The 15,212-nt window shown below is 41.1% G+C and overlaps 1 protein-coding gene across 1 annotated transcript in view; it reads right to left on the reverse strand.

Annotated features, from left to right (window-relative positions):
- The window catches only part of RPIA (ribose 5-phosphate isomerase A), a 57,666-nt gene that overhangs the window by 38,807 nt on the left and 3,647 nt on the right, over nucleotides 1–15,212 (reverse strand). Inside the window, exons 2-3 of the mRNA XM_002757521.6 lie at nucleotides 11,492–11,552; nucleotides 9,936–9,991 (exon numbers count right to left, since the gene is read on the reverse strand). Of these exons, the coding sequence (XP_002757567.1) occupies nucleotides 9,936–9,991; nucleotides 11,492–11,552 (117 nt within the window). The remainder of the gene's footprint in view (nucleotides 1–9,935; nucleotides 9,992–11,491; nucleotides 11,553–15,212) is intronic.

The following is a 15,212-nucleotide window of genomic DNA, read 5'->3' on the forward strand; positions in this document are numbered from 1 at the left end:
CAGCTTTTGGTGCCCAGAGAGGCTTTCAGGAGACGCCACTGAAAAATGCTAATGTCATCTGATTCATAGATGAATCCTATATAAAGGATGAATTTGAAGAATACCAAACAGGTTGTGTAGTTGTGTCTCTTTTGGACATACAGACAGCAATCTCCTGCCTAAAGTAAAATCAGCACAGTGGGCTGAGTTGGTAGCACTCACCAGAGCTTTTCAATTGGCCCAAAACCAAACAGCTAATATGTATACTGACAGCTGTTACACTTTTGCTGTAGCTCATTACCGAGACCAGCTCGGCTGTCAAGACCCCTATCCAGGCGGCGCGGAAGGCATTAAGAAACAGACACCCAGATAGAACAGCGAAGTGAGACTATCTGGGAGCCAACAGTCTTCCAAGCTGAGAACTTCAGGGGCTGACAGCATTCCAGGCTGAGAGCCTTGAGCAGATTTATTCTCAGGGGCCCACGTATTTATTCTCTCTAAACAGGTGATTATTATCAACAAACAAGTGTTCTATGTTTTCTCATAGAACAAAAAATAAACTAGGCAGACAGCTGTTGCCTGCTTACCACTGATCAAAGACAAACTAGAAAGTATTCTCCACAAGGCAGTCACAGGGGCAGGGTCACATATTCCGTGCTTAAAGAATTGTTTTTAACTGGTGCATCATATACTATACTGTTTTGCTACTTTAGAATGCCCCAAACAGTTTTCCATTTGGGGAGCCAGCTAGGTTTTCCTTCCCATCATTCTCAGCAAACAATATAGTCCATCATACACTTGATAATGTCATAGAAATGACAAGGTAACTGCCTCTGGACATCCTATTAAACACCAGAGCTTTTCAACTGGCCCAAAACCAAACAGCTAATATGTACACTGGCAGCTGTTAAACTTTTGCTATATCTCATGACTTGGGAATGTCATGGAAATGGCAAGGTAAAATTCTCTGGACATCCTATTAAACATGGCTCTCAAAAGCCAATCAATTACCAAAAAAAAAAAAAAAAAAAAAGAGGCTATTATTAAGATTCCTGGACATTCCAAACTCAGCCCTTCAGAGAAAGTATTTTGTTGCAGCAGCCAAGAAGGCTGCTCTAACACTAATATCGGATGAAACTGTGTAAGTGGCTATTTTTTTTTTTTATTCTCAGTATCAAATGCTGTTTACATTCAGCTCCCGGCTATTTCTTTTTTTTTTTTTTAATGAGCTCCATCGAAAAGGAACTCCAAGTGGCTCAAGAAAAGGATTGAGAAAAGGAAAAGCAGATACGGCTAACAAAGGAGACACACTTTTCCTCCACTTGCAAATTACATTAAGGACTCAACAACAGACTTGTTTTGCCTTTGTAATTTATTTCAATTTCCTGTATTACGACATTTCTATCAGCTCTCACTAGGGACTTCAGAAAATGACTGCCTAAGAAAAACAGTATTTCTGGAAGCCTTCACCAACAATAGCTCATAAGACTTATGAGAAATGTGCAGTTTGTCCTAAACATAATCCAGGAAAGCCTCTTCATAAATATTAAGGGCATTTTCCTTTGCCCACCAGACCTTTTGATATCTGACTAGTGGATTTTACCCAACTACCTCCAACCCAGGATTATAAATAGGTACCGGTTTTGATTTGTGTGTTCTTTCACTGGGCTGAAACGTTTCCTTGCAGAAGAATCATAGCACACGCAGGAGGAAAATATCTGCTGAAGCAGATGATTCCCTATTGGGGAATTCCTTCCAAATTACATAGTGATAGAAGAACTCATTTTACTAGAAAGACAGACCACTCAATTTCTCAAATTTGGCCCACTTTCCAATATTTTCATTTTGTGTGCCATCTCTAGCCTTCTAGATTGGTGGAACAAATAAATGGAATAATAAAGATCCAGTTGGCAAAATTAACAAAAGCTTTTCATACTACTTGGCCCAAGGCTCTTCCATTGGTTTTCCTTAACCCAAGAGCAACTTCTCTTGGATAACATCAATTACCCCTTTATGAGATAATTACAAGTCAACCTATGAAACAGGATAGCAGTCTACCTGAACCAACTTTATTGAAAGGTGCTATACTCAGTTGTTGTTAAGGCTTAACTAAATGTCTTTCCCCAAAAACAAATTAATAAAAGATTTCAGTGCACTCCTGGGAGACAAAGATCTTAAATCTGTAATCCCAGCTACTTGGGAGGCTGAGGCAGGAGAATCGTTTGAACCCAGGAGGTGGACCTTTTTTTAACTGAAAAAGGCATCAACTAAAAGATTCATTTGAATCTCACTGTAAAAGACTCTATTGCTGTGCAGCAAAACTTGAAAGAGCTGATTCCTGGATTCACATTTCTCATTTAAAGAAAGCTCCAACAATTAAATGAGCTTGTAAGTTCACTGGAGACCTCCAGTTAAAGACCTCTAAGATTCCTAACACCTCTGAGGATGGGAAGCAAACAAGACCTGAGTAGATAACACTGCCCAAAATACCAGACCAGGCATGAACTCACAATGAATTTCTTCTGCATATACCTTTTGTTTTTGTATTTTCCTGTATGACTGAATGTCTACTGACACCCCCTCATTTGTTTGCTCCCCATTCCTCATACTTGGAAACTGCTAATATAACTGATGTGAAAGTAAGACAAACTTTTTTTTTTCATTATCAACAAGATACTGGAACCCTGACATCAACTTGTTCGAATCAGTCCAATGTTCCCATAGCCAATGGCATCAGTTTTTCAGGCGTAATACACTATCAAGAGGCCCCTCATTTAGAAAAAAAAATCCAGGAAGTTCTTCCAAATTCCATGCCTGGTCTGACAATTTTTAATACTTTACAAATAGAAGGCCAGGTGCAGTGGCTCATGCCTGTAATCCCAGCACTTTGGGAGACTGAGGTGGGTGGGTCAAGAGTTCAGGAGTTCAAGACCAGCCTGGCCAACATGGTGAAACCCCCATTTCTACTAAAAATACAAAAAAAAAAGTTAGCTGGGCATGGTGGCAGACGCCTGTAATCCCAGCTACTCGGGAGGCTGAGGCAGGAGAATCATTTGAACCCAGGAGATGGAGGTTGCAGTGAGCCCCGATCATGCCATTGCACACCAGACTGGGTGACAGGGCGTGACTCCATCAAAAAAAAAAAAAGAGAGAGATCACTACGTTACTGTGAATGCAGATGATCATTTACTATTCAAACTCCTGGATATGATGAAAGACATTTAGCTGCAGCTTATGTGCCCTACCATAGTATCTCTTGTCCTAGGAGCCAGGGACCTTGTTTTTATGGCTGGTCTATACAACATTCTAATGAAACTGGAAATCAAATAATTAGAGCTACTTGGTGGACAAGAATACCACCAGATGATAACTTGGGAATGTTACCAGTGGGAAACCTTACAGCATACTCAAACTAAACTATATCTAAAGGTAACTACTGCTCATCTCATCTTAACTTGGAGTACCCAACATTATTGCGTTTGTAACCTGTACGAAAATTACACTTTCATTATAAATGCTCAATGGCAACAACAAGTTTAGTGGATAAAACAGCACGAGCTAACTAAGGCAAAAAGAACCTTAAGTGCAATAAAGGCAGGACTTGAGATATTAGGACAAGTCGCAAATGTATTTAACAACAACAAAAAATTCACAGGAAAAGTCAATACTTACTAGTCTAAATAGATTAAAGGAAACACTCTTTCACAAGGAAGGTATGGGTTGGGAAGCTATATGAAAATATGACACTATTGTTAAGTAGGTAAATCAACTACTCAACTAACAAGGAGCCATGTCAAAACCCAGTGATGGGAAATAGCATGCATTGAAACTCAACAAGGTTTACTGATCATGCTAATCCAAATGGAAACTAAAGTGGCCTCTAAAACATGCCCTACCATTTTGGATGCAGAAACACAACATATACATTTATGTGAAAACATATGAACCCTCTTCTTCCTAGAAAATTACTACAAAGGATATGTAGCTTAATTCACTGTACTCCTACAGCATTAGCACCCCACATAGATAACTAGACATATAAACATAGAACTAGTAGGAATAGAGATTTTTTTTAATAATACCCATATTTTCCCAATGGGGAGTTGATGGGCCATATTAAATAATAATACTTGGAATCCAATTTTAGTTCTACATTGTAAACAAATCCAGGAAGTTGGTGCTGTCGCCAAAATGTCTGGAATCCTGAAATCACATAAATCCGACCCTTAATTTCTTTTATTTTTAATTTAAAGTTCCAGGATACAGTGCAGGATGTGCATTTGTTACATAGGTAAATGTGTGCCATGGTGGTTTGCTGCACCCATCAATCCATCACCTAGGTATTAAACCCTGCGTGCAGTAGCTATTTATCCTGATGCTCTTCCTCCCCCCGCCCCCCCAGACAGGTCCCAATGTGTGCTGTTCCCCTCCCTGCATCCATGTGTTCTCACTGTTCAGCTCCCACTTATAGGTAAGAACATGCAGTGCTTGGTTTTGTTCCTGTGTTAGTTTGCTGAGGATGATGCCTTCCAACTCTATCCAAGTCCCTACAAAGAACATGATCTGGTTCCTTTTTATGGCTGCATAATATTCCATGGCATATATGTAGCATATTTTCTATATCCAGTCTATCATTGGTGGCATTTGGGCTGACTCCATGTCTTTGCTATTATGAATAGCGCTGCAGTGAACATACATGTGCTTGTATCTTTATAACAGAATGATTTATATTCTTTTGGGTATATACCTGGTAATGGGATTGCTGAGTCAAATATTTCTGGTTCTAGGTCTTTGAGGAATCGCCACACCATCTTCCACAATGGTTGAACTAATTTACATTCCTACTAACAGGGTAAAAGCATTCCTATGTCTCCACAGCCTTGCCAGCATCTGTTGTTTCTTGACTTTTAAATAATCGCCATTCTGACTGATGTGAGATGGTATCTCATTGTGGTTTTGATTTGCATTTCTTTAACAGTGATGTTGAGCTTTTTTTCATGTTTGCTGGCCACATAAATGTCTTCTTTTGAGAAGTATCTGTTCATGTCCTTGGCCTATTTTTTAATGGGATTTTTGTTCTTAAAAATTTGTTTAGATTCTTTGTAGATTCTGGATATTAGACCTTTGTCAAATAGATGGCAAAAATTTTCTCCCATTCTGCAGGTTGTCTGTTCACTCTGATGATAGTTTCTTTCGCTGTGCAGAAGCTCTTTAGTTTAATTAGATCCCATTTGTCAATTTGAGCTTTTATCCTCACTCAAATCTCATCCTGAATTGTACTCCCATAATTCCCATGTGTTATGGGAGGGACCTGGTGGGAGATACTTGAATCATGAGTGGGGTTTCCTCCATACTGTTCTTGTGATAGTGAATAAGTCTCATGAGATCTGATGGTTTTATCAGGGGTTTCTGCTTTTGCATTTTCCTCATTCTCTCTTTGCCTGCTGCCATCCATTTAAGACAGGACTTGCTCCTCCTTGCCTTCCACGACTGTGAGACCTTCCCCAGCCAGGTGGAACTGCAAGCCCAATTAAACCTCTTTCTTTTATAAATTGCCCAGTCTTAGGTATGTCTTTATCAGCAGCATGAAAACGGACTAATACAGTAAACTGGCACCAGTAGAGTGGGCACTACTGAGAAGATACTCAAAAATGTGAAAGCGACTTTGGAATTAAGTAACAGGCAGAGGCTGGAACAGTTTGGAGGGCTCAGAAGACAGAAAAATGTGGTAAAGTTACTTGTTGAATGGCTTTACCCAAAATGCTGACAGCGATATGGTCAATAAGGTCCGGATGGAGATGAGGAACTTGTTGGGAACTGCAGCAAAGATGATTCGTTATGTTTTAGCAAAGAGACTGGCAGCATTTCACCCTTGCCCTAGAGATTTGTGGAACTCTGAAGTTGAGAGAGATGATTTAAGGTATCTGGCGGAAGAAATTTCTAAGAAGCAAAACATTCAAGAGGTAACTTGGGTGCTTTTAAAAGCATTCAGCTTTTAAAGGGAAACAAGAGTATAAAAGTTTGAAAAATTTGCAGCCCGATAATGTGATAGAAAAGAAAATCCCATTTTTTGAGGAGAAATTCAAGCTGCATAAATCTGCATAATTACCAAGACAATGGGGAAAATGTCTCCAGGGCATGTCAGAGGTCTTCACGGAAGCCCCTCCCATCCCAGGCCTGGAGGCCTAGGAGAAAAATGTGGTTTTGTGGGCCAGGCCCAGGTCCCTGAGCTGTGTGCAGCCTAGAGACGTGGTAGCCCGCATCCTAGCCACTCCCGCCATGGCTGAAAGGGGCCAATGAAGAGCTCAGGCCATAGCTTCACATGGTGCAAGCCCTAAGCCTTGGCAGCTTCCATGTGGTGTTGAGCCTGCGGGTACAGAGAAGTCAAGAATTTACATTTGGGAACCTCCACCTAGATTTCAGAAGATGTATGGAAACACCTGGATGCCCAGGCATTAGTTTGCTGCATGATTGGGGCTCTCATAGAGAACTTCTGCTAGGGCAATGCGGAAAGGAAATGTGGGGTCAGAGCCCCCACACAGAGTCCCTTCTAGGGCACTGCCTAGTGAAGCTGTGAGAAGAGGGCCACCATCCTCCAGACCCTCGAATGGAAGATCAACCAACAACTTACACCATGCACCTGGAAAAGCTTCAGAAACTCAATCTCAGCCCATGAAAGCAGCCAGGCAGAAGGCTGTACCCTGCAAAGCCACAAGGGTAGAGTTGCCTGAGACTCTGGGAACCCATCTCGCATCAAGCATGACCTGGATGTGAGACCTGGAGTCAAAGGAGATCATTCTGGAGCTTTAAGATTTGACTACCCACAATGGGTTTTCAGACTTGCATGCGGCCTATAGCTGCTGTGTTTTGGCCAAATTCTCCATTTGGAATGGCTGTATTTACCCAGTACCTATACCCCCATTGTATCTAGGAAATAACTAGATTGCTTCTGATTTTATAGGCTCATAGGCAGAAGGGACTTGCCTTGTCTCAAATGAGACTTTAGACTGTGGACTTTTGAGTTAATGCTGAAATGAGTTAAGACTTTGGAGGACTGTTGGGAAGGTATGACTGGTTTTGAAATATGAGGACATGAGATTTGGCAGGGGCCAGAAATGGAATTATATGGTTCGGCTGTGTCCCCACCCAAATCTCATCTTGAATTGTACTCCCAAAAGTCCCATGTGTTGTGGGAGATAATTGAATCATGAGTGTGATTTCCTCCATACTGTTCTCGTGGTATTAAGTCTCAGGAGATCTCACGGTTTTATCAGGGATTTCCACTTTTGTGCCCTCCTCATTCTCTTTGCCTGTTGCCATCCATGTAAAATGAGACTTGCTCCTCCTTGCCTTCCACCATGATTGAGAGGCTTCCCCAGCCACGTGGAACTATAAGTCCAATTAAACCTCATTCTTTTGTAAATTGCCCAGTCTCTGGTATGTCTTTATCGACAGCATGAAAATGGACTAATAGGAAAAGGATGCTTTCATTGGAAAGGGGAAAAATATGAGACTGTAAAGCTATTTTAGATCTTATTTGCAACCAGACAACATTTGATTTAAATTATACTGGCATTTCATAAAATACTGGGTTAATAGGAAAGTTACTTTTATGACAAAATAATACTTATAATAATATGGAAAATTGAAACTCAACCCTCCTCAAATTGTACTCCCAGCAGAAAATGAATGATCAAGCAATTTGACATTATAAATCATCAGCTAATTAAGTTCTAAATATGTCAAAGATATCATAAAGTACAAAAACAAACAAAGGGAGGAAAATTATTAGTCACAGACTATCAGAATCTATGTTCAAGATTCTTTTCTATGGTAATTGTTTCTTTACTTCATTGCCTTTACCTCAATGGACCTCTTAAGTTGCTCACCATATTGTTGATTATTTTTCTAATATTTCTATATTACAGATATTAAAATTACTGCAAAAATGTTACCAAAAGAATAAAACTCCAGCCAAAATTATGTTAGCTCATCAATTTGAACAGCCACAGAATGCATGTAAGGGTGGTCTTCTATTGTCTGCTTTTCTAATATTTTTCTAATATTTCTATGTTACAAATATTAAAAATGCTGCAAAAACATTACCAAAAGAATAAAACTCCAGCCAAAATTATGTTAGCTCATCAATTTGAACAGCCACAGAATGTATGTAAGGGTGTTCTTCTATTGTCTGTTTTATTCAACATACTCTTTCTTCTAATTCTGACCTACTGAATTATGACAGAAAGGGACACACTCCCAGTTTGCTCTGAGTCTGTGTCCCTGGTCTACAGTCCTCAAACTTGGCTCAGAATAAAATTAACTTTGACTTAAATCTATAGTGGCTGTTACTTTAACCTTTTGGGTCAAACCTAGTTGAGAAAAATTTAAAAATAGCAAGAAAAGCCTGTAGTTTCAAAATACTGGAGCAACTCTCCAATAACCTAAAAGAGCTAAAAGTATGTCCACATAAAGAGCAAAAAAATAATGGTGGTCGGGGTGAGGAGGTGAGAAGAGTGTGCTTTCTTGGTAGTGGTCATCTTGGGGAAGGTGAGGGCAGTGGCTTTTTTTTTCTTTCAAATAAAAACATTTGTATGGTTTCTTCAATCCACGTCCATATATAGCTTTAAAAATAAACACCAATGTAATTTATTAGGAAATAAAAATACTTGATGATCAAGTCAGTCAGAAACCTTGAGTATTTCGCTTTTCAAAAGCGAAAAATCCACCACAAGCCACCAAGGCCTTAAAAGTGTCTTCTCAAGACAGCAGGATTTTAAAAAAAGCAGCAATAAAAAAACACTTAAGGTATTCCTTTCAGTCCCCTGGATGACCATCCAGCTTGTTTAGGGTCTCCGAGAGATTTAACATCAAGGAAGCTCCAACAGTATGCACTCTCCTGACTCCCTAACCTGTCTACCTGGAATCTCTGCCTTACTCCCTACCATTAAGCTGATGCCATGTCTGTTTTAGAAGGAATCTTAACCTCCCTCCCTTCACCAGAGCTGGTTGCAGGCTGCCAGCATTCTGTGCCTCCAGGATTGGGAGGGTTCCAAGCCTAAGTCCATAAAGTCCCAGGAGTACCAGTCACTTATAAATCTCACCTCCTACCCCAGGGCGTATTATCATCTTGACTAATCTAATGAGAGATTATACGCATACTCCTCCCTGCAATGGCCAGACGTAGGATGAGAGTTGGCTCCATCTGAGCAACTGTCTTCCCTTCCACTTCCCAAAGCCTGCTCTTTCTTTCTCTATATTTAACTAGCTCCACTGCTTTCCTCCATCATTTCCTCCTATTTTATGATGTGCTTGCATTACTAACACATTGCTTAATTCCTTTTAGCCTGTTTTGTCTTTTTTTTCTTGAGACAGGGTCTCACTCTGTCATCCAGGCTGGAGTACACTGGCACAATCACAGCTCACTGCAGCCTCGACCTCCTGATCTCAAGAGAAATCCTTCCACCTCAGCATCCCACATAGCTGGAACTACAGGTACAAGCCACCATACCCAGCTAATTTTTTTATTTTTCACAGAGGCAGTGTTTCACCATATTGCCCTGGCTGGTCTTGAACTCCTGGGCTCAAGTGATCTGCCCATCTTGGCATCCCAAAGTACTGGGTTTACAGGCATGAGCCACCATACCTGGCCTAGCCTGATTTTTTTCACCTATAAATAGGAATAATATTCCTTGAAGATAGAGACCACCTGGCCATCTCTGCCTACTCTGTAGTGCCTAAACTCAACATGCATGGAAATATTCATTGAGTAAATAAACAAATGCACCTAAAACTACAATTCTAAGATGAAATCTTTGGTCAATAAACTCTCCCATTCCTGGACTCTCTGACCTAGAACAACCTTGAGATACAAGACAAGGCCATGTGTCCACAACCTCAAGGAACCAGAAGATAGAGCAGAAGCTGTCACAATGCAGATGGAAAGCAGGACATACCTGGAAGGAAGTGGGAATACAGACGAGGTTCAGATTCTCTTGCTTCACCCTTTCAGCTGTGGAAACAAAAGACATATTGAGAGTTTTTCACTCTCCTCACTTTATTTTTCTTGTCATGTGTTTACTCAAATCCAACAGGTAAGGGAAGGTCTATCTTCCACTGTCAGCTGCCTTTCTATTGGGGCGAGTCACGCTAGCTGTCTCAAGCCCTTGGCGCGAACACCGCACACCTTTCATTCTGTGTCCCCCTCCTTGGTGGAAAAGCTGGTGACTGTACTTCACACATCAGAAGACAGGGACACACGGAAGTCTGGAGAGGTAAGTACTGACCACAGAAAGCAATGTCAGTGTTTGCTATTGTTATGTGCCTGGCAATATTCTAAGAACTTTGTATGTATGAGCTCTTAATCCTAACAACCCAAAACTTAAGTTAAATTACTCTCCCCATTTGGCAGATAATGCAACTGAGGCTCAGAGAGGTAATGTAACTCGGTAGTTATACCATTAATAAATGGCACAGCTGGACTATGATCCCAGGCCATCTAGCCACACAGTCTTAACTCCCCTTTATTGTCTCTTCTAGGAAAATGCTAGAACTTTATTTTCACATTTTAGTAAAGAACATACTTATTTGTAGGCCCTAGAGGGTAGCTAAAGGAGACTTATTTTTTCATTTTGGATTTGTAACTTTCAGGAAAGTCTGATTTTTAAAAAAACGATTTCAGGAAAAAAACTTTTATTAAAATGTCAAGTCTTTTAAATCACTGAGTGCATCTTGGGAGGTTTGGGTGCCACTATTATAAAATTCATAGTAACTCCTGTGCCCTGAAAGTATTCTCCAGATACTTGGTTAAGATTGAAAGATATACAACACAAATGCTCCCATTTGGCCAATAAGGCTTCTAGAAGCCATCACACCAGCAGTAAAACCACACTCCTTGATGACAAAGTGTTCCTGGACTTTGCCTCCTGGGCCTTGCCCCTTGGCACCTAGAAGAATTCAGCATTCAGGCAGGCCTCTCCTCTGGGCTTTGTTCTTACAAACAAAGAGCAGGGCAGTAAAACCTGTTGAGCAGCCATAGGGGCTGATAATTCCTGAGCCTTTCCTAAGCATAGACACACCCTAATTGGTGTGAAATGAGCACCTGCAGGGACTAGGCATCAGGTGCAGGAGCCCCGCATCCATTCCAGGGTCATAGACAAGGCAAAACCACTGTGACCTCAATTATTTGCCTGAGGAAGTCTGAGACCACACACAGGACTTGACAGTAGAATGCCATTGACATGATTAAAATTATATCAGGACCTCAAGTCAGCTCTTCCCCTCCAGCTGAGCGGAGTAAACAAAGGCAAGGGCATCCTTTAGAGTTGGCTGAAGAGCCCCAAGTTTCCCTCTCTCCACAAAAGAGCAGAAACACTCAACTGACCTCAGGTAGTCCCATCTCTCCAGTTCTGCACAGCTGAAGCCAAAAGGACAATGCCACTTCCTCCCTCTCCTCTACCTCCCTACCCCATCATCATACACAAAACATCCAGCAAACAGTGCAAGAACATACCTATTCGCTGCACAGCATGGACAATTGTAGAACCACTTCCAATTCCCAGCACTTGATTATTCTGCCAAAAAGGGGGGAGAAAAAACAAAACTTATCAATACCATATTTTATTCCCTTGTCAGCCCACTTCCTAAAGCTATACAATTATTCTGAATAGCAATTCAGCAACACAGATGCAAGACAGGTACTGTGCCTATTTTACAGGAACATAAACACTGAACCTCAATGCTGTACTTTAGCCAATGCATGGCGGACAAATGATCAACAAGAACCTCCTCCCTTCATTTCTGACACTGTCAACACCACCACTTCCTCCCTACATTCTACCAAATAATTGGTGCAATTACTTGCAATTGAATAGCAACTTACGTAACCCTCACAGAAATGGCCTGCACATAAACACTTAAGGATTCCTGATCTTTCAAGCCAGCAACAGTGAGTTTTGAAAAGAAAAAAAAAAAAGAAAAGATTCCTGGCCAACCCCAAGGAGGTAATTAGAAAGAAAACACCTAAGAAAAACAACAGAGCATGGAGCCTGGGTAAGAGAGGAAAGCTAAGGTTTCTGGTTTCAGTGCCTTCCACAGGCACCTTCAAGTTGGTAGCACAAGACACATCAGGTCCACCATCTAGAGCTCTCCCAAAATCAGCAGATAAAGGGAGGGACTGAAGTAACTTCAAAATAATAAAGCATGTCAGCATCTGCCTAGGTGACACCAAGGGTGCTCATTTTGCATGAGCCTGCCTTAGAGAAAATGGGAAGAGAGCAAAGGCTTAGTTAAGAACATGAAAAATAGTCTTCATCTGCAATAGGAAGGATCTGTAATCGATGCAGCGCAATTCCTCAGTACAAAGTATAAGAAACAGACATCGCAATACTGAGCCTACCACCTTAAGAAATAGGGAAGGTACCTACAAACAGACCAAGGACAAAGTAGGAGCTCAGCTGAATCTACTAGACCACAAAGAGCAAAAAACAAGGCCAGGGGTACTAACAGGAACTAACATAGAGCTCAGTGCCTAAGCAACTTCCTGACATCTATCTCCTGTCAGTACAAGGCAAAACCAACAGAACACCAAAGCAGCAGCTAACATTTATGAAGCACCTACCAAAACGACTTAAAATTTTTAACATAGGCCAGGCGCAGTGGCTCATTAATCCCAGCACTTTGGGAGGCCGAGGAGGGAGGATCATGAGATCAAGAGATCGAGATCATCCTTTCAACAAGGGGAAACCCCATCTCTACTAAAATACAAAAATTAGCTGGGCATGGTGGCACACGCCTGTAGTCCCAGCTACTCGGGAGGCTGAGGCAGGAGAATTGCTTGAACCCAGGAGGCGGAGGTTGCCGTGAGCCGAGATAGCGCCATTGCACTCCAGCCTGGGTAACAAGAGTGAAACTCCATCTCAAAAAAAATTTTAATATAAAGCCAAATTTCACAACAATCACTTATGACCTAGAGACCCACTATCCCACTTTAGAGATGAATTCAACACTGTAAGGAAAAACTTAAGACTTTGAAATGAGCAAGAGACTACTGGATAGCCTTTCAATGGGATGTGGGAACCTGCTAGCATTGCATGACTCTATGAAGGTTTGTGACTTTGTCTTTAAGATATATGACGACTCTACAGAGATACCCTTTAACTTGCAGAAAACTGTTAACAAAGCAAGTAATTTTTGTTCATAGAAATGCAAATTAATACTATGTGAGATACAATTATTATCAGATCTTCTAAATTCATTTTAAGATTTTTTTTTACATTACATATGAGCTTATGGTTGACTTCTCCTGTTGTTATGGTTTAAACATCTCCACAAAAACTCATATTGAAATTTAACTGCCATTATAACAATATTAAGAAATGGGACCTTTAAGAAGTGATTAGGTGATAGAGCTCCACCTTTATGGGTGGGATTGGTGCCCACCCGTAGCACTTCAACATCTGTCTCTCTCACCAGATGCTGCATCTTGATACTGGACTTTGTAGCCTCCAGAAGCATAAGCCAAAAAATTTCTGTTCATTGTAGGTTACTCAGTCTCAGGTATTCTATTCTAGCAGCACAAAATGGACTAAGACACCTATGAATAGGTTCTACTACCTTTTCCAGTTCCCTCATTAATTTAGTGAGTTAAAATCTTTGACATATATTTATTTTATATATGTGTGATTTTACCTTTTTTAAATACACATATAAACAGTATCAATGCCCAACACACACATACAAACTCATTTTTTTCTTTTTGAGACAGGGTCTCTGTCACCCAGGCTGGAGTGCAGTGGCATGATCATAGCTCACTGCAGCCTCAAACTCCTGCGGCTCATACAATCCCACTGCCTCAACTTCCCACATAGCTAGAACTACAGAAACATGCCACCATGTCCAGCTAATTTTTTAATTCTTTTAAGAGACACAGTGTCACTGTCACCCAGGCTAGTCTCAAACTCCTGGCCTCAAGTGATTCTCTCACCTCTGCTTCCCAAAGTGTGCTGGGATTACAGGATGAGCCACTTTAATCGAATAAGCGACTTCAGAAGTTAAATTTGATGAAACATCAATCCACTTCAAATTTCTTTTTTTTTTTTTTGAGACAGAGTTTCGCTCTTGTTACCCAGGCTGGAGTGCAATGGCGCGATCTCGACTCACCGCAACCTCCGCCTCCTGGATTCAGGCAATTCTCCTGCCTCAGACTCCTGAGTAGCTGGGATTAGAGGCACGTGCCACAATGCCCAGCTAATTTTTTGTATTTTTAGTAGAGACGGGGTTTCACCATGTTGACCAGGATGGTCTCAATCTCTTGACTTCCTGATCCACCCGCCTCGGCCTCCCAAAGTGCTGGGATTACAGGCTTGAGCCACCGCGCCCAGCCTCAAATTTCTTAAGACTTCCAACAACTGATTAACAATTAATTTACTTGACAAAGGAAAGCCCATAGTAAAACTTTTTAGGAAGAAGAAAAGTCCTGAAGGTCCCTCAGGACAAACAGGGCCACAACTAAAATCCTTCATTCCCCACAGGACAAAGGCCACAGTAATACTTAAAGTCAGCCCCTAGACCCCACATTTAATATGGTCCTTCTCAAAGTTAGACTACGGCTCTACTAAAGATTAGAAAGAATGACCAACAAGTAGAGATTAAAAAAATAAATAAATTCAATGTCCCCACAGCCACATACGTGTATACTAAAAATGCTTCTGTAGCCTCTCCTACCTACAGATGACTTTATCCAACAACTTTCGTGTTACTGACCTGGTGGAAACTGCTTTTACTAACTCACAGTTCCAAAGTCACTGAATATACCAGGGGCTTGGGCTGTCAGAACAGGGCTTGCACTAGGTCAGAATTCCACCTGTGCCGATGCTCTCAAGGAGGCAACGTGTCTAATAAAGTTGTTTAGCTGCCTGGACAAGCCCCAAAGGCAAGGACTTCAAGACAAGTAAATAATACATTACAACACAGAAACATTCAAAAGGGCTAAATATATCGATATATAAATCTTCAAGTAATGAAAAAATGTCTTACGTCTGATGTGGAAAAACTCAAACTTTTTCCTCTGCTCTCACACCACAACAATCATCAACATAGAAGACTTCTGTGACCAAATGTATGGGGGTTTCTCCCCATATCCCAAGCAAGCAATCTATCCTGCAGCAGACACCAGCTGGGTATCCTCCAATTCAATTTCAACACTATCTACCTGGAGATACCATCACGTCCCA

The sequence above is a fragment of the Callithrix jacchus genome, chromosome 14, assembly GCF_049354715.1.
Source record: "Callithrix jacchus isolate 240 chromosome 14, calJac240_pri, whole genome shotgun sequence".
Lineage (NCBI taxonomy): Eukaryota > Metazoa > Chordata > Mammalia > Primates > Cebidae > Callithrix > Callithrix jacchus.